General features: G+C 40.1%; 3 protein-coding genes across 3 annotated transcripts; 2 read left to right on the top strand and 1 right to left on the bottom strand.

Annotated features, from left to right (window-relative positions):
- Positions 1-999: 999 nt before the first annotated feature.
- On the bottom strand, positions 1,000-9,713 carry LOC145902516 (creatine kinase, flagellar-like). Its single transcript, XM_082990523.1, has 26 exons — positions 9,617-9,713; positions 9,528-9,549; positions 9,324-9,460; positions 9,121-9,243; positions 8,887-9,044; positions 8,510-8,703; positions 8,210-8,450; positions 8,022-8,149; positions 7,824-7,909; positions 7,521-7,700; positions 7,190-7,307; positions 6,833-6,936; positions 6,380-6,489; positions 5,807-5,949; positions 5,567-5,690; positions 5,332-5,434; positions 4,883-5,024; positions 4,659-4,818; positions 4,377-4,494; positions 4,163-4,297; positions 3,657-3,861; positions 3,230-3,354; positions 2,963-3,101; positions 2,691-2,855; positions 2,131-2,232; positions 1,000-1,675 (listed from the first exon to the last, which is right to left on the bottom strand). The coding sequence occupies exons 1-26, from the start codon at positions 9,639-9,641 to the stop codon at positions 1,552-1,554; spliced, it is 3,411 nt and encodes a 1,136-aa protein (XP_082846649.1). The 5' UTR covers positions 9,642-9,713; the 3' UTR covers positions 1,000-1,551.
- A 941-nt stretch (positions 9,714-10,654) lies between these two features.
- LOC145902849 (protein regulator of cytokinesis 1-like) lies at positions 10,655-14,461 on the top strand. The gene is made up of 11 exons (XM_082990945.1): positions 10,655-10,762; positions 10,920-11,156; positions 11,285-11,502; positions 11,696-11,987; positions 12,210-12,374; positions 12,476-12,653; positions 12,756-12,872; positions 13,003-13,380; positions 13,635-13,787; positions 13,860-13,948; positions 14,267-14,461. The coding sequence occupies exons 1-11, from the start codon at positions 10,655-10,657 to the stop codon at positions 14,459-14,461; spliced, it is 2,130 nt and encodes a 709-aa protein (XP_082847071.1).
- Positions 14,462-18,517: 4,056 nt separating this feature from the next.
- Positions 18,518-23,344, top strand: LOC145902636 (L-gulonolactone oxidase-like). Its single transcript, XM_082990682.1, has 10 exons — positions 18,518-18,705; positions 18,781-18,910; positions 19,353-19,535; positions 19,600-19,700; positions 19,845-19,968; positions 20,027-20,203; positions 20,314-20,465; positions 21,289-21,389; positions 21,852-21,951; positions 22,196-23,344. The coding sequence occupies exons 1-10, from the start codon at positions 18,544-18,546 to the stop codon at positions 22,355-22,357; spliced, it is 1,392 nt and encodes a 463-aa protein (XP_082846808.1). The 5' UTR covers positions 18,518-18,543; the 3' UTR covers positions 22,358-23,344.
- Positions 23,345-26,241: the final 2,897 nt, after the last annotated feature.

Genomic DNA, 26,241 nt, shown 5'->3' with positions numbered 1-26,241 from the left:
GTGTTTTAGTTTCATTGCAACATATGTTGTGTTGCATCGCAGCACTAAACATATTTTTTAGGTATTTTTTTGTTCACATTGAATTAAAAAAAGCGGTATTTTCTGACTTGGTTGCAGCAAACAACAAGAAATAACATAATTTTTCAGTGCCGAATTTGACGTCAAAATAATATAACTTACATCCCAAAAAATGTAATGCATATGATTATCTTTGGCACCCTTAACAAACACCTCAGAAAGGATATGAAGGAAGGGGAGATACTCTTAGGAGGTGGCCTACATTAAAATCTATCATCTTAATCTTCACAAACTAATTCTTCTGTACAAATTGTTTTGTTCCAAAATTTGTTTGTTTTATTAAAATGGTTTCGAGGCGCAATTAATTGCGTGTTAAGCTGATCCCATACAGCTTTTGGTCGCTTTATCCGGGAACTTTAATTACAGTCATTCAATATTAGATGAGTAACCGAAATAACATGTCAAGAGTATCTTGCGTGCAGTCTGGGAATTTCCATACTGGGCACACTGTTAATGGAATATAAAATACCCAAGATCACAACGCAAGGGACGGATGCCTGTGTGAAGATTTGTTTGTTTAAAATGTAACATAACTTTTACAAATGGAAGAAGTTTGGAAACCATGCGATTCACAAATTTGTGCGTTTTTGGTAAAACTGCATTGAACTATATCGCATATCTTAAATATAAATACCAGAAAATTATAATGCCTGATACAATGAAGCAATCAAATCGAACACAATGCTTATCAGCAGTGCAAGAAGCTGGTCCGTGTATTTGACTAATGTTGCTACCTTACTCACTTTGTAAGTTGCCGTTTGCTCCTAAAGTCTCCAACAAAAACCCGGTTTTAAGTTTGTGATTATTAGACCATACCATGTTTTAAACTAGCCATAAATTTAAACGTACACTGCACTATGACTTTTATGGGTCTTTCCTTTCAGTTATATCCATAAGTACAAAAGAATAAGAATCTACATCAAAATTTATATTTATTATTTAACATTCAAACAAAGCAACTATATAGAAAGCAACACAAAACCCTAAAACAGAAACATTGTACAACAATCCAATCATCTCATGGCGAACGGGTCCAATGGCTAAAATCTGGAAAAAAGGTTGTTAAAAGGCAAAAAAAAACTACTTAACAGATAACACGGATGTCGGCAAAGTCTAACTTCAATAAACACTACATTGGTAAAACACAGCTTTATACTGGGAAGCGCAGATAGGCAAAAGCGGAAAGAAAATCGCAAGCAGTTGGCATCTAACACTAGAATGTGGGTTTCAAAAACCGTCTCTACGCAAAATACGAAGGTAAAAAAATTTGGCTTAAGGAACTTTTGCGAGTGTAAAAAGGCTAAGATCTCATGCAGAAATAGGCAGGGCGCCTAAAAGGGCCAGTTGGTCTGTGACTTTTGTTAAAATTCGAGCAAATTAAATACAATCTCTGCAATTTTCATGGTGAACACTGTAAACAAACACACACACACATGTATACACAATATGACAAGGACATGGAAGAGGAACGAGCTACTTCTTGGCCGGGATAATATCAGCAATGTCTTCTCCTGCCATCAACTTCTTCTCCATCTGTACAAGAAGATCTACACCATCCACCACACACTGGACCTGCTCGACTTCGGACGATCCAAGTCTAAACGAACAGGTTGAGTTTTAACAACGGAGTCAAAAGATATTATTAGCGGACCCGTACTGAAGCAGCCTTATCTATTGGGAAACATTTGAGCATTCATTTTTTCATTAAAACTCTGGTGTATTGCAAATTCAATCATAGAAGATTAAGAGCAAAAGTTGTCGAGCGCAGGTAAATTTACCATTTAGGGAAAATGTAAATTGGCATAAATTAAAAAAAAACATTTTCAGTCCAAATTCTTTCGAAATGCTAGACGATTCATGTAATTTGGTCCATATTCGTTTCATAATGTAACGCACAAATGCCAATGACACGCTTTTAACAAGTCTCTGACGAAGAAGGTATAATTAAGCATTATTGCCAGAAAACAGAGCGGGCTTCAATTTTGTCCTCAAAACCAGCGCAAGGGGTAAACGAGAAAAAAGTCAAGAACGCCATAAGTTTAAAATCATTACCGGTCAAGGTTGGATATGTCGAAAGTGCCGTCGTCGGAGGCAGTATCAACACCACCAGTTCCACGTTTCTGGAGGCGCAGACTTTCCAGTATGTCATTAAAGCTACATACGAAAACATGGTGGTTTTAAAGACAACCTGCAAAGTTGGTTTGGCTGAAACACCAAAATGAGAAAATGTTGTGTGCTGATACACAGTATCTATAAAGTTATGTCTTTGCTCCAGTTCTTGCTATGGTTGCATGAAGTGACATTTTTGATAAGCTATGCATGGACCTTACTACAAACCCAAACCCACAAACGGACTTGACGAAATCATATAAAATAAAACCGCACGTACGTTCCTGTGCTTTGCAGTTTACCAACAACCAATAGATACGAGCGGGCTTATTGCGACCGACGTGATCGTAACTGACAAAACGAAGTACTATAAATATTCGAAGCCCGGAGGACTCGTAACGCTACACCAGTTACACGGGGGTGAATTGGCCAGAACTCGGATCGCGTTTCGACAATACGACGGAACAACGTAACATTAGAGTTAGCGACAGAGCTTAACAAACCGTTTGTCCTTGCTTAGCAGCGGCAGCTTAACGTGGACGCCACCCCTCAGGCCTGTTCCAAGGTTGGAAGGGCAGGTAAGTACGTAACCCAGATGCTCATTCCACATAAACGACTTGCCGTTCTTCTGGAGTGCCTGTTCCACTTCCTGGGCGCCACGGCAAAACCTAACCACGAAATAATTTTCGAATGTTTGAATGCACAGTACCGGTAGTCAGATTTTGCTCAAGTACATGTTTTTATTTGACCTCTGTTCTATTGTTGATAAACAAACCTTTCGAAAACGGCTCTCATGTTCCCGCCCTTTTCCATAGAAATCAGACGCAGGTGATCCTCCTCGTTAACCCACACGAGAAAGTTCTTCTGGTCGTTGTGCCATATGCCGCGTGCATCCGGCCAGTCACGTGCCATGCCTGCAACGTTATTACAATAAGATAAAACCAGAAACAGACCTTGTATGGCTTGTACTACAGGTGCTGATCATATAATGAATGTTTGGCGTTTGTTTTCACAACAGGAAAGTAATGTCATGCGTTCAGACCTGCGCTGGTGAGGAGTGGAGACACGGGTTTGTCGAACAAGAAGTGATCGGCAATAAGTTGATCTTGTTGTGCTTCGGTCATCTCGCCCAGTGGGTAATACTGGCCCTTTAGATCACCGCTCAGTCTGTATATATCATAGGTTGATTGTTTAATGAGCGCTTGGAACACAAGACAAAGCGTGCAGGTCGTTTAGCGCGCGAAGATTGGTCTACAGAAAGCGATCGGAATTCGCCAGATGCGTCCCACATTGCATCATAAACTTCATAGTTTTACTTTTACCCCCGTCGCAATATCATTTTGTAAGTTGTCTTTAACACATAAGTTCTGCCGACCATTATATGTGTATGTTTCATGAACATATAAGAGGATAATAATGTTCTTTACGACAACATGCGGGTCTATAACAACGACCAATGGCAAGCTTACTGCTGCAGCGCGTTGCGGGATAACTTCTCGACGGCTCTTCTTTCAGCACGTGAGCACCATGGAGGGAGAGAGAGGCCGCGAATGCTTCGTCCAGTGCGAACGCGACTTGAGAGCACGAAGTTCTCGTCAAACACTCCTCCACGCAAGTTCGCAGCGACCAAGTCGGTCTTGTGTTTGCCGTCGGCCGGGTAACCATTGTGGCGTCCTGGGAAAAACAAAAGAAACGTTTGTGTTTAAGCAAGAATCCCTCGTTGCCTGCAGTTTACAGCACATTCTCATGTATTGTGATAAAAGCAAGATGACACAGGCCCGGAGATCCAAGGTGGAAGCAATCTGACTCAAGCAAAAAACAAGACCATCAGGTAACGTTATTATGAACGGGTTTGTGGCGTTATTGGCTCAACTAAAAGGTGTGTTAAATTAAAGAGTTGCTTAATACGGTTTAACTCAGGCTGACCCAAAGTAATAAATCCAGTTTGCGTACACATCAAAAAAGCGGAACATACCGGAAATAACCGGTTCGAAAAGTTCCTTGAACACGTCGTAGCACTCTTCGTCGCCTGCAGTCAGTCCGACGGTGAATATGAACGGGTGTCCAGGATTATCCACGCCAGTCTGAATGCAACTATCCAAAGTACAACCTGCACAATTTTTTTAAGCAAATTTCGCAAAACGGGCTTTCGCCTGACATTTGTTGATATTCAAAATGTGGCGTCTCACCGGTGCTGGTTGTTTTGTGTTCAATGGCGGCAAAAATTTCCTTGGTGAGGCATTTGGCCATCCAGTTGTTATGCTGGGACAGGTCCGGGAAATTATCGAACGAATGTTTCACTTCCACCTGATATGTAAAAGAGAGATATGCGTGATTCCACTGTTAATGCGATAGTTGTGAAGTGCTTGTACATGTGAATACTGTATGATTGGGTTCGTTTATAGTCAGTGCTTTTGGTAATTTTCTTTTTTGACGCAAGTCAAATGAATTTCGCACCGCGAGAGAAATACCTTGGCAACTTGTTTGTCTTCGCTTGCTGCGAATTGCTTCTTTGTTTTAGGAATGAGGTCGTCGATGGATGAGTTCTTCTCAAGTCGCTTTTCCATCTCTATCAGGGTTTCGACGCCGTCGATAACGCACTGGACTTGTTCCACCTCGGATGACCCAAGTCTGAAATTTAAAATGAGTTGGAACTTTTTGAAACAAAGTTAATCAAGAGTAACAATTGGTTAACCTGTCCGAGTTGGAAATGTCAAAAGTGCCGTCGGTTGAAGCTGTGTCAACCCCTCCCGTGCCGCGTTTCTGCAGTCTCAGGAGATCGAGAATGTTCTCGAACTTCTTATGCTTGCACAGAAGAGGTATCTTCAAATGAACTCCTGGAAGCGCAACAATAAGGTTTAAAAAAATCAGGATGGAATTCACGCAAACGTCTCCCCTATTTCATTCGGAACCTTACAATGTTTACTGATATAATTTAGGCACAGCTGTAATGCAGCTAGAACTTTAATAGTTGTGTGTTGGTGCAGTTTAATCTGAATAAAAAGGAATTAAACAAAAACAATAGTTTGTAATGGAATGGGATTATCAAATGACCTATATGGGTCTACTGATATAAATTAAAAAATAAAGCATTTAATTTCACATATAGTAAACAAATGTCATTTGTGTTAAACGACCACTCACCTCCACGCAACCCAGTGCCAAGGTTGGACGGACAGGTCAGGACGAAACCCAGGTGTTGGTTCCACATGAATGAGTGACCGTTGCTCTGGATCGAATCTTCAACCTGTATGAAGATGTACAACACTGTATCACATTACACCTTTCTCGCCTTTTCAAAACAACGCCTGTTTAATACAACGCAGTTTCCGCATTGACGAGTATCACGCCTAGCTCGTTATGTTTGAAAAAGGTTTACCTGTTTGAGTCCTTGGCAAAATCTTTCAAACACTGCACGCATGTTGCCGCCTTTCTCCATTGAAATAATACGCATGTGATCTTCTTCGTTGACCCAAACCAGAAAGTTTTTAGCGTCGTTGTGCCTGTGGAATAAAGTGGTTTACTGTGATTTCATATGTGACTGGCGCGATATTCAAAACACAATTTAATGTGGCTTATATAATGAAATATATTGTATCTAATTGTTTCTCCAACTTACCAAATACCACGCGCGTCTGGCCAATCTCTGGCCATCCCTGAGCTTGTGAGAAGAGGTGAGACCGGTTTGTCGAACAAGAAGTGATCTTCAATCAGTTTGTCTTGTGTTTCCTCGGACATACCAGTCAAAGGATAGTAAGTACCCTGCAAGATCAATGTGTTTGGGGATTAATAAACCTTTTGTAAATCCATTGTTAGCAAAAACCCTTTTTTGGATTTTGGAAGCCAGATGTATTCAAATGGTGCGTGTTTTATTGTGGTTGGGGCGTCACAAGCTTACTTGGAGGCCTTGCACGAGTTTTACATGACGAACTGCGTGATGTATCAGCTATTGCACTGATAGAAAAACAACAAATTATCAAATTGCGCAAAGGAATCTCTAAAAAACTGTTGACACTATAATTATCTCTAAAATGTCAACGTTTATCGTTTTTGCCAGGGTTGAGTGCGTCGCCGGTTGGAACTGGATTTACCACTGGAGTAAATCCAATTAATATGAAAATGCAAAACACTTCGTGATTGGCCACGCATATTAGATAAACTATTTACAAAGGTAAAGAAATTATGCCAAAACCTTGAGAGGACCATCGAGTGAGGATAGAGCCTGAGACACAATCGATTCGATCTTTCTTCTTTCGCCGCGAGAACACCATGGAGGGAGAGCGAGTGTCCGAATACTTCGACCTGGCAAGCACAGGGAGTCCATTGTTGGTGTTCCGACCGCCCGTCGGCGTCGAACGTTTTACAACTTTTTTAAATAGGCCGTCAAATTTGCCAGAAGCTCGCACAGTAGTTCAATTAGCTTAACTTTTGCAAAATTTATGAGCGCTTTTATTGTTGGTTCGTTTGGGCAAAACGAAGCATTGGGAAATATAAAAACAACAAAAGGTCACCCAAATTGCGTTGCTAAAGTTCAAAAAAAGTTATGAAGACGGCAGCAAAAACATTTCACAATCATTTTACAATCTATAACTTTTAACTCTACGCGCTTTAGCACTTTCCATAATGCGTCAAGGTTTGCACTTACCGGTTCGGACCCGCGATGACAAGACGTAGTTCGCGTCCAGGTTGTCGCCTCCACGCAAATTTGCCGGGTCGAGGTCGGTTCGGTGTTTCGCGGTAGGCGAATACCTTTGCAATGTTTGACAACGTGTTGTGTTTATTGAGTCGCATGGGTATTTTAGGTGTGGCACACAAGAAATGTTGAAAGTTCACTGTGAGAGGTAGGAGCTGAACAAACTTCAACGTCACTCAACAAACTTCATGAAAGTTAAGGCTGGTTGGTGTTGCCATAGCGAAAAATAAACACTGTCGCCATAGACACGTTAGAACCACTTTAAAGATATTTTTTTGGACAGTTTTTTAAGGCAATGCGCAAGCTTACCCCCCATGTCTTCCGCTGATGACTGGGTCGAAGAGCTCAGAGAATGTTGAATAACTTTCCTCATCACCAGCCACCATTCCAACAGTCATAATAAACGGATGCCCGGGATTATCAACACCTGTTCATTGAAATGGACACTCTTAATCATGTGTTTTACAGGGTGTAATTGAGTTTTCTATTGGTATTCATTTCATACATGTTTATTGCATACAATGCTTTTGTACTTTAGTTAATTTGTTATAACCATAAACCTGCATCCCTACAATAATATCCCATAAGCGAATCTTTAATATATATATATATCAATTCCAGAAATACACTGTTTGCTGACCAGTTTGTATGCATCCATCAAGAGTAAAACCACTTGGTGTTTTCCTGTCCTTGAGTTTATTATAGATGGCAGGTGTGAGGCATTTTGCCATCCAGTTGTTGTGTGCTGAAAGATCAGGAAAGTTGCCATCATCTTCTGCAGCTTTCTTGTCAGATGGAATCAAGTCATCAATCTCATCACCTAAGCATTTAAAGCAATCGTTGACAACAGTTTCCCATGCCATCACAATATACAATAAAATGCATAAAAACACTGGTACATACATATATTTATTATTCAGTAATTGCATTTCAACAAACATACCGGCTTCAAGTCGCTTTTCCATCTTGATCAGCAAATTGACGCCATCTACGACACACTGAACCTGTTCCACTTCAGATGATCCCAACCTTTCATAAAATCAACGTGGCACAATGTTATGAAAAACTTGGATCACAAATTATGTCCCAAGCGCAAATTTCCCAAAATGCATAGTAGTAAAAACAAGGTACACAAATTTACCTGTCAGAGTTGGAAATGTCAAATGTTCCATCGGTGGAAGCTGTGTCCACCCCACCAGTGCCTCTCTTTTGCAATCGCAGTTTCTCAAGAATGTCACCAAATTTTGGGTGTTGTGCCATGAGTGGGATCTACAAAAAAGTTGCAAATATAGTTATTTTGCATTGTCTTTTTTTATACATTTCATTAACCTTCAGATGCACTCCGCCACGTAAACCAGTTCCCAAGTTGGAGGGACATGTCAAGATGAAACCAAGGTGTTCGTTCCACATAAATCCAGAACCGTTAGCAGTGATGGCATCCTCCACCTTTTTCAGGCCCTCACAGAAGCGAGTAAACACCCTCCTCATGTTTCCACCCTTTTCCATTGAGATCACACGACTGTGATCTTCCTCGTTCACCCAGACAAGGAAGTTCTTCTCCTGGTTGTGCCTGATTATACAATGAATAAGTTTAAAGCAGATCATCCAAATTAGTCAATTTCCATTTACCAGATTCCTCTGCTTTCTGGCCAATCACGGGCCATTCTTGAAGCAAGCAGAAGTGGAGAAACTGGTTTATCGAAGAGGAAATGGTCTGCAATTAACTTTTCCTGTGTTTCGTCGGTCATGCCAGTCAAGGGATAATACTGTCCCTTGAAAGGTCCATCAAGAGAATCCAGGGCCTCGCAAAGGATTTTTTCCACCTTTACAATAAAGTACGTTAAGTTTGGTAGGTGAAAACAAGTAGCTCACAGAACTTTTATTTGAAGAAAATACAAATCCTAAAAAATTCTTTACATTTTTAAATGTTTGTTGCATATATAAACAGTGCATTTTCAATTTATAACAAACATATCAAGCTTTTTCTGCAGCTATTTTTTATGTACCTCACGCCGGTCTGCACGATTGCAGCAAGGAGGCAAAGCATATCCAGTAATGCTGCGGCCAGTTCTTACTCGTGATGACAAAACATAGTTAGGGTCTAAGTTATCACCACCAATCAAATGCTCGGGATTTAGGTCCGTTTTGTGAAGTTGCTTCTTATCTAAATTCAATACAACACATTATGTCAGTTTATTATATTTTTAGTATGTTATATATTGTCATAGTTGTATATTTACCATATCCTCCATGTCGGGCACTTATAATCTTGTCAAACAATGGAGCAAATAGTTTGTAAGACTCTTCATCACCAGCAACCGCACCCACAGTCATAATAAATGGATGGCCAGGATTGTCAACACCTGAAAGTAAACGTATACAAAATTTTGTGGTCATATCTTTGTATACAACTTGTTCATACATAATCATTAAAATTACGAACCAGTTTGGATGCAGTGTTCTAGGGTAACCCCAGAGGCAGTCACCTTCGAACACAGTTCATTGTACAGTTTCGGAGTAAGGCATTTTGCCATATGGTTGTTGTGCTTGGTGAGATCAGGATAGTTAGATCCCAATTTGCTGCAAAAATCAAAATATAGTAAACATATTTACACAAGCAGTTAAACAAAGATGTAATAAAACCAACCTTGATGATGTAATTGTAACCCCTGTGGTTTGAAATAAAAGTAATTAGTAATGGAGCAAAATTTTAGCATAAAATCACAATTAACTTACCATTTTTACTATTTACGCAACCCATTTTGTACTTTTAGAAGCAAGTTGATGTGACTCTACAGTTTCATTTAACACTATACTAATAACAATGCATTCTAAACACAATAATATATTTATTTTCCCTAATTTATATTTACAATCATAGCCTATGTAAAGTAGGTAGGCTAATAACTCCACAGCTACCAGAATGGAAAAAAAGTTGCGTGGAGGACATAAACACATTAAAATTTTTTTAGGCATGTCGCGCAGATAATCAACCAATAACGTTGGTTAGACCGAGCATTATCCGCAAAATTAGTGTTCACCCAAAAATCCTCCGCGTAAATTGAAAAATCTCTGGTACAGCAACCACAAGTCGCAACTGACTGGTCAAAAGTCCGCTTAACAAAATACGTGAAGTAGATTTGAAACGTGTTTTTATATTGGTTCGAACTAGTTTACCTTCCAATTAATTAACGCAGTTGATCTACTCAAGTAGACTTTTGTTTGCAGACACCAGTCAATTAGAAACACAATTGCTGCACTTGTTGTTATGGATACCGACGACCTTGTATTTTCTTTGCTGCCGATGGTGGTTACAAAATTTATTTTAAAAACAAAATAGCTGATGACGCATTTTAAATTGAAAATTTTTATTATTCTGGACCATTTAGAAAAGAATAATTGCATTTATTAAAAAAAAACTTAGTTGCTTGTCGAGGCGATTTTGTTATGCGTTGTTTCAATACAAGAGCAGCCCGTGCACCGATAAAAAATGGATCACATACAAGAAACCAAACGCAAGAATTTAAGAAAACTGAGCGTAAATTTTTACACCAGGTGATCCATTACCTTTCGTGACTCATAACAGCACCAAAACATGTTGAACCGTCTTTTTCGAAACACTCTAATTCTCTCTTATCTGGAATTGGTGTTATCTGTAGTCGACGTCGCAACTAACACCTAAAAAACAGTCTCTTTGGATTGAACCTTTCAACACATGCAGCAACGTTGTTTTGCAAAAAGTTGTTTGTTGACGTGGGTGTGTTTAAGTGAAAAATGTCTCGCCGAACTCAGCCGATCGAACTGTCCATTCACAACATCATAAAAAGTTATTTAAACAAACTTGAAGATGTTTGGAACGATCTTGGAATATCGGAACAGCAGGTAAATATGCTTAATACTTTACTTTAGATATCCAGGTTTGCATAAACCACTTTGTTATCAGAACATAACCCAAACCCAGTATTTAAAAGATAGCCTGCTGCAAAAATCGCTTAAGAGTTAAAAAGAAGGTGATAGGCCTACAATTTGGACATGCCAGGTGGCCCAAAGAAGCGACAAGGTTTGCGAACACATTGTCGACCTCATGGAAAATATGTTGGACGAGGAGGAACACTTGAAGCAAACTGTACAAGAAAACTACAACCGTTTCAAAGAGGAGATATTTTCTTTGCGGAAAGAATTAGGTTTAAACCAAGATTGCACCGAAACGTCAGTCCTGCTTGAGGCGAGTTGTGTGAGCGTACCCGGAATGCGGGCGGGAAGCTTGTATCTCAGAGTAAGTATGTGTAAAAGCAATTGCTTCTTTAACCTGTGTTTGTTTAGATCGAGATAGTTTTTCTGTTGTGAATTGGTATGTGCAAAAAACCGAAAAAGTGCAATAAACTGTTACGTATATTGCAATAGGAGAAAAATGCCAGGAAGGAAGTGCTCAGACTGCACGAAATGAAAAAATTGAAAAAACAAGCCCTAGAATCGCTTTTGGCGGAGGAGGATCGACTGTGCATTCGGCTTAACTGCAAACCTCTGTCCATCGCCTCAATTTTCATCAATGCGACTTTAGATGAGAAAATTAAGCTGGTCAGTGAACGAAACCGCAAAATGCTTGCCCAAGCAGAACAAAGGTACGAATCATTCAGCCCACATCCCTAATACCTCATATACATGCGGGACAATTTGGTTGTATAGGTTTTGTGTTAACAAGGCTTTGTTATAACGTAACTAAATACAATGAAATAGACACGACGATAAGTGTATGCTTTTTGAATGAAATCTGTGTTCATTTTAGATACAATTTAATTGATTTGTTCGTTTTAGATTGCAGGAATACACTTTGCTCCGAGTAAAAATCTGCAAAAAACTTGACGAAATCGGTTTCGACCCGAGCGAATTCATTTGTTTAGTTGTTAAAAGCGAGGAGCCGCCCTTTGCTCTTTCCGAGGAAAATCTACAGAAAATTAAACATTTCGAGGAGACAATTGAAATGCAGTACCAAGTTTCGGTTGCCCGACAAATTGTTTGCGACATCGAAGATTTGTGGAACAAGTTGGATGTGGACATCGTCGAAACAACACAGTTCCGGAGGAAATATTTCAATTTTCTTGACCAAGTAAAAAAGTAAAATATTTATAGTTAAATGGGTTAATAATTACTTTTATATGTATAAGCAAACGTAATTAAACGTGCTTTGTATATAAATAGAAGTTAAAGCATATGTTCAGTTGTAGCAAGACCAGCAAGAGCGGTTAAGCACATGTTTGTGTAGAAAAGGACATATATTTCACTTTTTACAAGTGGGAATTTGATTTGTTTAGTCGATCGTTCATTCCAGATATCCACGGCTGAAATGCAATTGCTCAAACAGGAGAAATCAAAATTACAGTCGGTTTGGAGTGCCAACATTTCCCAATTGACAGCGAAAGCCAATAAAACTTTACACGATCTGAGACTAGAAGGCTTCTTGCTGGATTCCAGCGACGAGGAGCAAGTGGTGCAAGTCGTAATGGTTTGTGATATCGATTTTATCTTAAAATTTCATTGCAATTTGTCCGAAAGTCGGTCTACATTGCCGTATATATCTTTTCCACCCACGTATAGAATCAAGTGGACCGAGAAGAAGTTCTACTCCGGTTGGAATCGCAAATCAAAGACGCCCGAATTCTGTTGAGAGACAGAGACCACGTCGTGAAGAAACTGAATGCTTGGAAAGAAGCTTTTGACAGGATAACCGAACTCGAAGTCAAAACGAATGATCCGAACCGTTTGCGAAACCGAGGTATAATGTATACGCTCGTCCTAAACATTTACGTCGTCGCATATTAGAGTTTGCATAATCTCATTGATTACCTAGTTTATTACTAAGGTTTGTGTTAAAAAGGCGGCAAGCTTTTGTTGGAAGAAAAAGAGCGGAAGCAGTTGAGAAAGAAAATTATTAAAATCGAAAAAAGTGTTTTCGATACTGCAAAAATATGGTTGGAAACCACATCCACGTCAGGTGAGCGACCATTTCCGCACCATCATTATACCCTACATTCCTGAGTCTAAAAATATTTGGTATTTGTGCAAAAAGAGCCATAATATTCACTGAACTGCCATAACATATATCATCTTATTATTGAATGTAGACACTGAGTTTCACGCTAACGGACTTCCGCTTCACGAGTTCTTCAACCATCAATGGAAACTGCTGGAGGAATTGAAGGACGACAAACACAACAAGCGGAACTTGAAACGCAAGCAGGAAACTGAGGAAGAAATGAGGTACGGGAGCTCAAATCCTCAGAAGAATCCGAAGACTTGTGGCAAGCGTGTTAAGTACGATACAAGAAGCAGCGCCAACGAGTCAAGTGTATCCACGTCGGCCTCAGATAAGAGCACAACTGGGGGGTATATGACGCCCTGGGGCGCAATACGTGCATCTCCCATTAAGTCGACGGTCACGAGCAGATTCGGTACTTTCCCAGGTCGTAGGGTCCAAAAGAAAGACGCCAAAAAAATACAAGGTAAACATGGGCGTTAGTTTTTACCGCCCAGATAAACCTAACATATACTACAGAACAAGATATTTTTAGTCTTTTTGGCAACATGGGCGTGGGACCTTGTTGTTTTTTTGTCCGTGGATAGTTTGGTAGTGACCCTATGAAGCAAAAACAGTGTCTTGACAAGTGATGTGAACACCTTTATACACATATAGCCAATGAAATTGAATAGCGAAAGTCAAGTTGTTCAACTTCATGTTTTTACACACTTTTTGCAGTGCCGAAAACCACTGACTGTATAGAAACTCGGAGCCAGGTGACGAATGATAATTTCAAACAGAGAAAGTTGAGAAGGCGTTCAAAGTCCTTGAGCAACCTGACCTGCGCCCTTCAAGTTCACGATGTGCGCCAGGACAAACCTCAAAAAACAAGTAAAACTGTTTTTGCAAATAAAGAAACAGTTCTTGTTTGTCTGTCGACTTTAACATTCTGTTTTGGTGCAGGCAGATTTAAGCTTAAACTTCCAAGTGGGGTGGCGCGTCCCAACCCAGAACCACGCCGAAATCTTGTCAGAAACCTTCCACAAATTCAAGTGGAAACAGAAGTTAGTTGTAACTAGTTGGGATGTATGCAAAAATACATTGTTATTGTTATGATGAAAACCTTAATCATGTGATTTAATCGCATACAAATACGCGTAGGACTTCTCAAAATAAAGCAATGTCTATACGCGCAGGTATAAAAGTTGCAAAAATTCATCATTAAGAAAAAATGGCTAGCATCCAATATTGCGGTACCATACATTCCTAACCGTAGAGTTGAATGATCGTGCATGGTAACAACAATTCCATGACAAACTCGACACAATACCAGATTATTATTAGCACTTCAACCTTGTTCATATTTGAAGGACAAACAAAATCAAGAGGGCCAGTGGAATGCGTCAAATTTGCCCGATTTCAGCGAAACTTTACGAAACCAGCAGCACATTCGAGAGTTGGAAGACAGTCGTTTACCCGAAGCTCATCAGTTCGATCAAGGGTTGTTTGCAATTGTAAAGGAGGAGCCATACACACGAAGCAGTGCTATTGGTCTGCATCATTAACATGCATTTCGTCGTCTTGAAAGCGATTTTTTTTCGCCATCTTTCGAGAATGCACCAAAAAACTTCTATACTGAGTGAAAAGCAATATACTGAGTTAAAATAAAGGACCGATCTGGCAACGGAAGATTTACTGCATCAGATAAGATTATACCACGTTGGGTCTGCTTTGTTGCCATGTGTGACAGGAGAGAATAAATGTGACTTTTGTTGCCGATGTAATGGTTATATCAGCGAAAAGGTTAGAGCCAAAATGTATAGGAAAGCGATTTCAAGAATTGATTCAAAAATCTTTTTGTGTTTTGTAGTTTGTTATAGTAAGACTAGAAAAGTTTGAGGTCAGGAAACTTTTGTTCAATTGGTTCGAAAAACAATTACTTTGCCACTGCGTTGTCCCTTTTCCCACGGTATAGTCGCAGTGATTCACAACTTATGATTATGCCCATATATGAGCACTGAGAAGTGTTTTCCGAATATACATATCTCTTACTCTCTTAAACAAGGAAATGTGGTCATCACATACGACACGTATGAGCGAAAACCTCTAATAATGTGATGTGACATGACAATTTGAAACACAAGTGGCAATATAGCAGTGATTGTACACATATGTGTTTATCTCTTGATGGGATTCAGCATACAACCTGTAGGCAACCAACATTCCTAGGTATGCAGAGCTAAAACTACTGCTATAGTGATGGCAAGATTTCCATCGATTGGAAACATGTTTGTGACGGAATAATTGACTGCGACGACGCACCTGATAAAAGCAAGTGTCGTTAAAATAGCATCCGCGTGGTGGAGCTAGAGGACTATTTTAAATAGCATCCGCGTGGTGGAACTAGAGGACTATTTTAAATACCATCCGGGTGGTAGAGCTAAAGGACTATTTTAAATAGCATCCGCGTGGTGGAGCTAGAGGACTATTTTAAATACCATCCGCGTGGTATAGCTAGAGGACTATTTTAAATACCATCCGCGTGGTAGAGCTAGAGGACTATTTTAAATACCATCCGCGTGGTAGAGCTAGAGGACTATTTTAAATACCATCCGGGTGGTAGAGCTAGAGGACTATTTTAAATAGCATCCGCGTGGTAGAGCTAGAGGACTATTTTAAATACCATCCGGGTGGTAGAGCTAGAGGACTATTTTAAATAGCATCCGCGTGGTAGAGCTAGAGGACTATTTTAAATACCATCCGCGTGGTAGAGCTAGAGGACTATTTTAAATAGCATCCGCGTGGTAGAGCTAGAGGACTATTTTAAATACCATCCGGGTGGTATAGCTAGAGGACTATGTTAAATAGCATCCGCGTGGTAGAGCTAGAGGACTATTTTAAATACCATCCGCGTGGTATAGCTAGAGGACTATTTTAAATACCATCCGCGTGGTAGAGCTAGAGGACTATTTTAAATACCATCCGCGTGGTATAGCTAGAGGACTATTTTAAATACCATCCGCGTGGTATAGCTAGAGGACTATTTTAAATACCATCCGCGTGGTAGAGCTAGAGGACTATTTTAAATAGCATCCGCGTGGTAGAGCTAGAGGACTATTTTAAATACCATCCGGGTGGTAGAGCTAGAGGACTATTTTAAATAGCATCCGCGTGGTAGAGCTAGAGGACTATTTTAAATACCATCCGGGTGGTAGAGCTAGAGGACTATTTTAAATAGCATCCGCGTGGTAGAGCTAGAGGACTATTTTAAATACCATCCGCGTGGTAGAGCTAGAGGACTATTTTAAATAGCATCCGCGTGGTAGAGCTAGAGGACTATTTTAAATACCATCCGGGTGGTATAGCTAGAGGACTATTTTAAATAGCATCCGCGTGGTAGAGCTAGAGGACTATTTTAAATACCATCCGCGTGGTGGAGCTAGAGGACTATTTTAAACAGCATCCGCGTGGTAGAGCTAGAGGACTATTTTAAATACCATCCGCGTGGTATAGCTAGAGGACTATTTTAAATAGCATCCGCGTGGTAGAGCTAGAGGACTATTTTAAATACCATCCGCGTGGTAGAGCTAGAGGACTTTTTTAAATAGCATCCGGGTGGTGGAGCTAGAGGACTATTTTAAATACCATCCGCGTGGTAGAGCTAGAGGACTATTTTAAATAGCATCCGCGTGGTAGAGCTAGAGGATTATTTTAAATAACATCCGCGTGGTGGAGCTAGAGGACTATTTTAAATACCATCCGCGTGGTAGAGCTAGAGGACTATTTTAAATACCATCCGCGTGGTAGAGCTAGAGGACTATTTTAAATAGCATCCGCGTGGTAGAGCTAGAGGACTATTTTAAATACCATCCGGGTGGTATAGCTAGAGGACTATTTTAAATAGCATCCGCGTGGTAGAGCTAGAGGACTATTTTAAATACCATCCGCGTGGTGGAGCTAGAGGACTATTTTAAACAGCATCCGCGTGGTAGAGCTAGAGGACTATTTTAAATAGCATCCGCGTGGTATAGCTAGAGGACTATTTTAAATAGCATCCGCGTGGTAGAGCTAGAGGACTATTTTAAATACCATCCGCGTGGTAGAGCTAGAGGACTTTTTTAAATAGCATCCGGGTGGTGGAGCTAGAGGACTATTTTAAATACCATCCGCGTGGTAGAGCTAGAGGACTATTTTAAATAGCATCCGCGTGGTAGAGCTAGAGGATTATTTTAAATAACATCCGCGTGGTGGAGCTAGAGGACTATTTTAAATAACATCCGCGTGGTGGAGCTAGAGGACTATTTTAAATAACATCCGGGTGGTGCAGCTAGAAGACTGTTCATATGACATCCATGTGGCCCTTTTCGGCTAATTTTTTACATTTTTTTTAATTATAATTAGTTTACTGTGTATATATTTCTGATTTCAAACTTTCCGTTCCACATTCTTGGTCAGTGGCTTTCAAAGTTTTTGGAGTCACGGCACACTTTGATCCCCAGCATTTGTTAGCAGGGCACCAAATTTTAGGGCCCAATCCACTTTATTGGGAGTTGGGACATCACTATTCACAATAGTAACTTTTAGGTCGTACGTTTCCAAAAGAGCGCTATTTCAGTAATAATTATAAAGTGGTAAAATACAAACGTTTGTATGTATTACCTTAAAGCGGTTGATCTCATATTTGCGCCTTTATACAACGTATAACGAAATATTTCATAACTTAGGCCGGGTCCACACTCACGCTTTGCGTCGGCGGATTCTTTGTTTGTTTCAATGTCCCGAGCGTACGCCCGCACGCCGGCGTATAATGAAACAAACAAAGAATCCGCCGGCGCAAAGCGTGAGTGTGGACCCGGCCTTATTGTTAGTTGACGAAACTTTCGCGGCACACTAGTGTGAGAAACCCTGTTCTAGGTAATGCGGATGTACGACCGACAACATAAAAGAATATGTCAAATAATCGTGTTAAAATCATTTTGACTTAGTAATAATTACTTAAAAGTTAACTCGATTTAATTTTTAACACGAAACTAGAGCCACTATGACATGACACAAAAATAATATTGCAAATCATCGTTACGTAAAGTTAAATTCACTATTTCGGGAAATACCCAATAAGAAGAAGGCCGAACTGCATTTACATGTCAAAACAAAGTTCAGTGAACTCGTTTCTAGACATGGTAATTGATAAAGGCGGTTGTCTGACCAGTCGCATGGTAGAGAAATTTGTATTGTTTGCTATTAATGCATTCACGGTGCACTTTTATGTTAATCGTGCTACAATTTTTCTTTTTTTTTAATAAATATGTTCATACTTTAATTTTAATTCGTTGCTGGTTAAATTATCTTTTCTTCGATTCACCTAATACGCTAAACAAATGTTATCATTAGGACTACATTTATGATATTTGCTTTATAATTTTAAAACTAAAATATTGTAAATTTTGCTGTTGTTGCCAGGTATAAAGTTATTTTTAATGTAACTAACATTCAATCACGAAAATGAATGTAGGTTGTTTTTTTGTGCTGGTCAGTTACATTGAAAATAAAGTTCTGTTGCTTGATCATTTAACAATGGATTTTTTCGTTTTATCTCATTTTATCACCCCATTAGACTTTATTTTAGGTTCAACAATATTTAACTGAAATGAAGAAAGAGAATTGTAAGGCACACTGCAAAACTTTCCAAAATCATAACTTTTCAAACTGGTCTGGAACATATTCATGCACACCGGAATTCTATTTTGAGCCAACCACAGTTGATGATTTGAGAATTATCTTGCGAAAGGCAAAACGCAATGGAAAAAAAGTGGGATATATGCATACCCAGACCAATCACTGCACAGTATATAAAATAACTGTAACTATTTAATTACTATTTCAGGTCAAATTTGTTGGTGGGGGATTGTCTCCATCAGATATTGCTTGCACCAACCAGTATATGATATCAACAAAATTGTTTAACCGAATAATAGACGTTGACCCCAAGAACTGCAGAGTTACCGCAGAGTCAGGTTTGTTCAAGTTGTGAGTGTACATCACATGCAATTGATATTGTGGCAAGTATGAAATCACTGGTTTGCATCAAAGTGTGACAATATATACCATACTGATGTGTTTGGATAATACTGACATTTTATCTAAACTAGCAATGCATGCCTGCATACACAGAGTTATATCACACAAGTAGGTCACCTGCCATTGTTGCTCTAAGTGGTTTAGAGGTAGTTGGCACTAGCAGCATTTATGTTTGGCCGATACTGTTTTTAGCGAGACATGTTTTCATTAAATAAACTGTGTTTAGACACAAGGTCTTTTTGTGTTATAATTTACATAATTTGTGACACAAATTATGACCCTTGTATCTTCTGTTTGTTGACATGCGATTCTTTTCTAATTTCTATTTTACATTGACACATACCAATAACATATTTTTTCTGTGACTTTTTTATTCAGGCGTGACTATTGAGTATCTCAACCAACATGTCCTTCCAAGCAATGGAATGGCATTCAGCAATTTGGGTGCAGTGTCTGGTCAAAGTCTAGGTGGTATTATCGGAACTGGAACACACGGAACTGGAGGCAACTTTGGATCATTTGCATCCTGTGTGCTTGAGATTACCTTTATGAAAGCTGATGGTATCTGAGGTTTTGTTTACCAGTTGTGCCATTGTCTTACACAGTATTTGTTTGCTTAATGTAGGTTCAATTGTCCACTGTTCAAAACATGCAGATTCTGAGTTGTTCAAAGCACTTTGTTGTCACCTTGGTCTTCTGGGAATAATATTGACAGTAAAAGTGCAAGTAATTTGCTGTTTTTTTTAGCAATTTTTGCAGTCATAGAAATTGGTTTATGGGTTATCCACATAATATTTTTTATGCAAAATACAATTGATTTGAATTTAACTTTTTATTCACTTCTTGTAACATAACTTTTTGCCTTCACAGTGTGAACCTGCATTTAACCTGCATGAAAAAAAGGAAAGTGGGATTCTTGAGGACACACTTATTGACCTGGATTCACTAATTTTCCAATCAGAACATTTTAAATTTATTTGGTTTCCCCACACAGGTGCGATGCCTCGTTTAATAGTTGTCTATAATGATTAATCATGCTTTTTTTACTGCAGAATATGTTGCAAACATTAAAGTAAACAGAACAAAGAGATCACTTTTGGAAACTGGAAGTTGGTTTTGGTCAACGTTTGTTGGGCATTATGTTCTCGAACTTTTTTTGTGGTTTTCCACCTTTTTTCCATGTTTAGTTCCCTTCATCAATCGCTTTTTCTTCAAACTTTCACATGCCGGTAAAGGAGCCTTAATATAAATACATCACCATCTTTTAGGCTATACTCCATATGTACCGCTTGCAGTTGTGGCAAACTCCTATTTTTTACTGTCAGAAGTTACATTGCAGGTTCATCAGAATGTGTGCGCAGAAGTGACCGTGTGTTCAATTTCGATTGTTTGTTTAAGCAATATGTTACTGAATGGGCGATACCCCGACGTCAAACGGCCACTGTACTTCGCAAAATGAGAGATTGGTTGAACGCCCACCCTACTGTAAAGGTTTGTGTGTAGACTTGGCGTCATAATTTTTACATTTACTGATTTGGTCATATTGCGATATTCTAACGTTTGAGCCCAACGTGGAGCACTTTCAATGAAAAGATATCGTCCCTCTAATCGTGTTGAAATTGTGTGCGACTTGTATTAAAGAGAGCAGTATTTTTGAGTCCTGCGTACTCCCCATTGCTTTATTCATTGATTATTTCCTCCACCTACAATTACTAGGAAATGGTTTGCCGTCGTATTCCCATACGCATATAAACCACTATACTGAACCACTGCAACACTGCGTAATATTTGTAACATCTGGCTTTAAAAAGTTAAAGATAGTGCTTCCAAACCAACGGGCCGCGAGGCATGTTACCATATGGATACACCAGTTCCAGTCAATAGGTTGTTTAAACGCATCCTTTTGGCCTCTAAGTTTAAAACATTGAAACTTTTGCTGAAACATCAAGTTTGCCTTTGTGACTTTATCCTATCGAAAAGTTTATTCACATATATTCCCAGACTAGTAGGTAGCAGATATCGTTATGGCCGAAACGTACAGTTTGTTTTGTTGAAAACAACTCAACTCACCACCGTATAATCGTGATGATTTACATTTTTCCGGTTTTCCGATTGCGTCGAGCGCACTTTTCTAAGCTTATTTAAACATATTGTTCCGGGGGTGCATAGAGCCCTCAAACTTACTGACACAATTCCTACGTGAACTTCTTTCATAACGTATTTATAAATATCGCGACCCATGTGTTCCAATTGTACAAATGATGCTTCAAATGTTTTGTCAGCATGTAAAAATGTTTGGTTTAAACGGTTTTAGGCACATTTTCCCGTCGAAGTCCGTTTTGTCAAAAAGGATGGAATAATGCTTGCTCCGTCCGGTCGCGAAGACGTCACGTTTATCGGAATCATTTCGTACAGGTTCGTATGCAGCGCCATAAACTGCGTTAAAATACCAACCTTGTTCTCTGCCACAAATATAAACGTCAGTTTTGGTTTAGAAAATTATGTTTACTTCAAAAAAGGCACGTTCTGAAAATGCAACTGGTGCAAAACTATAGACCAGCTGTTCTCAATCTTTTTGTCCTGGCGAACCCCGTTTGGTGACGTCAGGGTAATCGCGAGCACCTTTGGGTTTATCGAAATGTACTTAACGCTGCTGAGGTTTACGTACGAGGTGCCGCTTCAGAATGATTTTTGTTTGTCACATAACATCGCAATATCGCGTTTCGATGGTAATTTAGAAAACCGAAAATATGTTGCGAAACACGCATGTCCTAAAGTTACCTTGAACCCCGTTACAACTCTCTGGGGACCCCGAGGGGTTCCGCGAGCCCCCGGTTGAAAATCACTTCTATACAGTCATTGTGCTTTACTTCCCAGACCTTACGGAAAATTTGTCCCTCACGAAGAATGGTGGACATTTTTCGAGAAACTTGTGACTGAATACGGAGGAAAACCGCACTGGGCGAAAGCCCATAAGGTACACACCGATACTCAGATCGAATAAATGCGCCACGAAATAATATGTTTGTGTTTTATTCAAATTGACTCGTATTCAAATTAAATTTCTGCATTTAATTAAACTAAAAGAAATATACCAAAACTATTTGTTTGTAACCAAAAAAAAACAGTTTACAACTTTTGTATTGAACATATATCACCGTTTTTTAAAAAACAATTGTTGCAGCAAAAAAATTAAAAATTTCCACTTCCAATTTGCGTAGGTTAAAGCAGACGATTTTAGGAGAATGTACCCTGACTTTGACCGGTTCATGGAAATCAGAAGTCAGTGTGACCCGACTGGAATGTTTTTCAATGACTACTGGCGGCGCGTGTTCGGCAAAGAGTACAATCGCATGGTGGCGCCAGATAACCATCGGTTGTAATTAAGACTCCTTAACGATCGATGTAAAATCTTTGAAAACAAATTATTAACGATTGGCCAATATTTCATGAACAAAGAAGTTTATGATTGGACCTTGGACATTCAAAGCTATTTCTAAAAGCATTCGCAAATCCGCCGTGTTTGTCTTCAGTCCCTTCGGAAGTTTTAAGGAGTTTGTTCTGTTCCTAATAAGCTGCCTCTTATGAGGTTGATATTGGTTTTAATAAGATGACTACGTTTGATGTTTTCTTCGCGCCCAATCGCCGAGTTAACTAACCCTGCTTGGATAGAACACAAGAAACCGTTCAATTTAATCTGGCTGTAAAAGCAAAGCAGAGAGCCAGAAGACCACGCTAAGTCTTTTCATGCGCATCGAAAATCAATTGATCCTGACGAGACAATACGATATGAGCGACTTTTCAGTTAATGACGATCTCGCAAAGAGCGACGACATTGGCAAGAAAATGGTGCTTTTTGCTCGCCTGGCTTAGGTCAACAAATGGTTTTCTGTGCAACGAAGAGACATTCCCTTGTACGCTGCATTGAACAAGCGATCTTCCTTTTGATGGCTATTGATTTCTTCAACAAGTTCATGCGCGTCTCTTGTTCCCAATTTGCCGCTCTCATCTGTACCTGTGGGTCAGCCCGATTCGCTTAACCGAGTATAGAATACTACAAATCGGATTTTTCGTTTTTGTCGCCGTCTTAATTTGGAGTTGATTATGATGGATTTGGAAAGCATTTCGATCGAAGAAAGTAATACTGGTGTTGCTCTCCCAGTCCTTAGTGCTACTGTGAATTTATTTTTATGATATATGCCAATGAAACTCATGAGGCAGTATGCAAAAGCAAGGACTCCGGGTAAAGATTATGGGAGATATGAGTTATCTTGTACTTACCGTGTTTATGCACTGACATGTAAAAAACAAACCCAGAAAACCATGTGTTCCTAATTTGTGACTTTTATTTGATTCTTTTTTAATTTATTTGTGCAACATTTCTCAATGAATGGTGCTGTATTTTGTCGTGAGTCATGTGTGTTGTTAGCGTTTGTGCGGAATGCGTCGGTCTGTTGTTGAAACCTGTGTTTTTATTCGTGTCGCGTGGATATCCTCCAAGCTAAAATAACACAAAAGTTCGTTGACAATAGCATGAAGATAAGGGTCGGCTGGTTTTGTATAAAATGCCACAACCCAACCAATACTAGTAGCTGTCCCTCCAAACCAACTTCCATTTGACATTGAGAGAGAGGTTGTTCGCAATTCCACGTACATTCTCTGAAGAAAGATTACATTACAGAAAAAGAATAGCGTTAATAGAGAATCAGTTGCAAACCAGGTCAATTAGAAACGCAAAACGGAAATTGGCGGTTCGAGCCGAGATCCCCGTTACCACTTGGCATGTGGTGCTTGCAAACAATGTCGTGTAATTCTGCATAATTTAGAACCTCGTGCTCGCGCGTGAGCAGGAATTACCGTTGAATTTAATGCAAATTAAATCTCGTATGGGGGAGAACCCATGAAATATTTATGTGTGTTTCAAAGGAAGGGATTCGTCCAGTATCCTTGCGCGAACATGTTTCCTGCAACTTTTCTGACAGAGATAAAATTGTGACAATATTAAGAACAAACATCTACGACGCGGAAGATTTCGCTGTGGGATAATGGCGTTTGCCAGTGAGTGTATGTGGTGCGACTGCCCCCGCTGTAATACCACACTAGATGAAAACAAGCGTGAGCGTGAAGGGTGGGTTATATAAAAGCACGTAATCCTACTTCATCCAAATGTTTCTTTCATTTAAAGAGATCTGCACCAGATGCTTTGGATTGCGACAGGCCTAAAAATATGCCGTTCACATCAAAGGTGGAATGAGCTCTCCGATTTAATAACCAGAGAATGGCATCGATCCATTTTTGCTTACCACCGGACGCATCGCTTTGCAGAGATGTCGCTCCATCTTCGTCTTAGCGCCGGACCTTTTCGTTAATGGGGCGTGCGGGGACTTATTTGCGTTGTTGCATGCCCGGGTCAGGGCCTGCTACCTGTTGAAGGCGCGAATACTCCGCGAAATGGAAAACCAATACCTTCGGGTACAACTAACGCCCTCCCCTGGGAGTACGTCTGTAATTACGATCGGGCCTTTTTCGTTGCGAATCAAAGTTGCTTTCGAGATGCGTCCCAATCAAAATGCGTCCCGTGTCTGCTGTGCGTCGCGACGTTTCTCTCGGTCAAGTTCACAGTTTTGTCCGTCGAAGATAAAGATGTAACAATGTTGACGACGCGGCAGGCGTTACTGCTCTGCGAGTTAACATTAAGCCAAGCTAGTTTGACGCTTTGCAAGTTCAAGGCATTCGCTGTGGAGCGAGCGAGAAAATCTGCTTTCTGTTTAGTGGAGCGAGAGATGCTCACCGACTTTGCCGTTTTAGCGGCTACGCACACACGGACGGCGCTGTATTGTTCAGGGTGAGTGAGCACACGTGCCGAACTTGCTTAGGCCCGATGCCCTTGTTCTTTCTTCTACGCTTTGTGCCTTACGCGCTCCAGCGTACCGATGTTCGCTATACAATAGACGCAGTCGAGATAACCAGCGTGCGCGACGTGAAGACACAGGTTACTTAACTTAACGCGCAGAACGAACGTGATTTTTAATATCTGTTGTAAACCGGCGCTTTCAATACCTGCAGTTTGTGAGCCGTCAGCAGTAGCTGGATGAAATAGATTAATGAAGTGATTTCATACATTTTACCAGCAATTATTTGGATATGTAAGCTTGTGTGATGCGAAAGTTTGAAAAAATATTGGTTGAACGTTTACTGCGGCGTCGCCAAGAGCTGTACAAAGCGACGTGCCATCGACAGGTTCATGTGCATTGCTGGCTCCTCGCTTGGTGCCTCTATTAGAAATCTAGCACAGATCGATGGCGGGGAAATTACTGGGCGCAGTTGCATTTGGCTTCGGCCCTTTGACACTCAGCAACGATATAGGAGACGGTAGCGGGTCGCATGTCTTGATTAGTTGCTTGCGGGATTCTTTTCCTTTCGCTTGCAATCATTTTGTTCGACCCGCTCGTCGTAGCCGTAACAAATCACGGCCTTCTTCTTTGCCCATCTCTTGTTTCGAGTTTTGCGAGATAGAAAATGTGAGAAACTGAGATTTATTGAATTATTAATACACCGGCGCAGTTTAGTAGCTTTTCTTCGCTCCGGGACGGGTTGCAGCTGCTGTATTATCTATTAGGCATGTTACCTATGTCATAGAGACTGGCAGTGCTTGAACCCGCGGCGCCAAAGACCTCGGTCAGGAAATTTAATTACTTCAAGTCCAGAGGTGTAGGCCTGTAGGTCAAGTTAGTATATAGAGGTCACAAGAACACAGTCCTACCAAAGAGAATTGCGTATTGCTCGATCGTTCCGTTGTTTGCTGCGTTTCGGTTCTCCAGTTTCTTAAGATTTACCAAACAAATGTGAAAACTGGCTATAAACCTTTTCTCATAAACCCCGGTGCTTGAAACTGAACCATTGTACAGCGCAGTTACCTCTTTATTTACGCGATCTGAGAAAAATATACTGTAGGTGAGACAAAACCAACAGTTTGAACAGGTTCTTCCGTAGCATGCGGTTCACTAAGAGGTGGACTGTCACTATGGGATCAGATCAGCAGACTCGACTGACAAGCAGGGATTGGAATCTGCCAGTTGCCGTTACGTTGTTTGCGCGCATTAGAGACTAATTCAATTATTGGCAGTCAATTCAGTAGGCTTAACCAGTCATCGTCTGGGATTGCGAGGGCGTTCCGTATCAAAGCTTCTCTGTATAGGCAGTTTACGCCCTCGACATGGCAACATTTGCCGTTTCCAACTACCGTAGCATTGTCTTTTACTTATGC

Source organism: Ascidia mentula, chromosome 5 (genome assembly GCF_947561715.1).
Source record: "Ascidia mentula chromosome 5, kaAscMent1.1, whole genome shotgun sequence".
Lineage (NCBI taxonomy): Eukaryota > Metazoa > Chordata > Ascidiacea > Phlebobranchia > Ascidiidae > Ascidia > Ascidia mentula.
The sequence above is the reverse complement of the archived record's forward strand: the minus strand, read 5'-3'. Positions and strand labels throughout refer to the sequence as shown.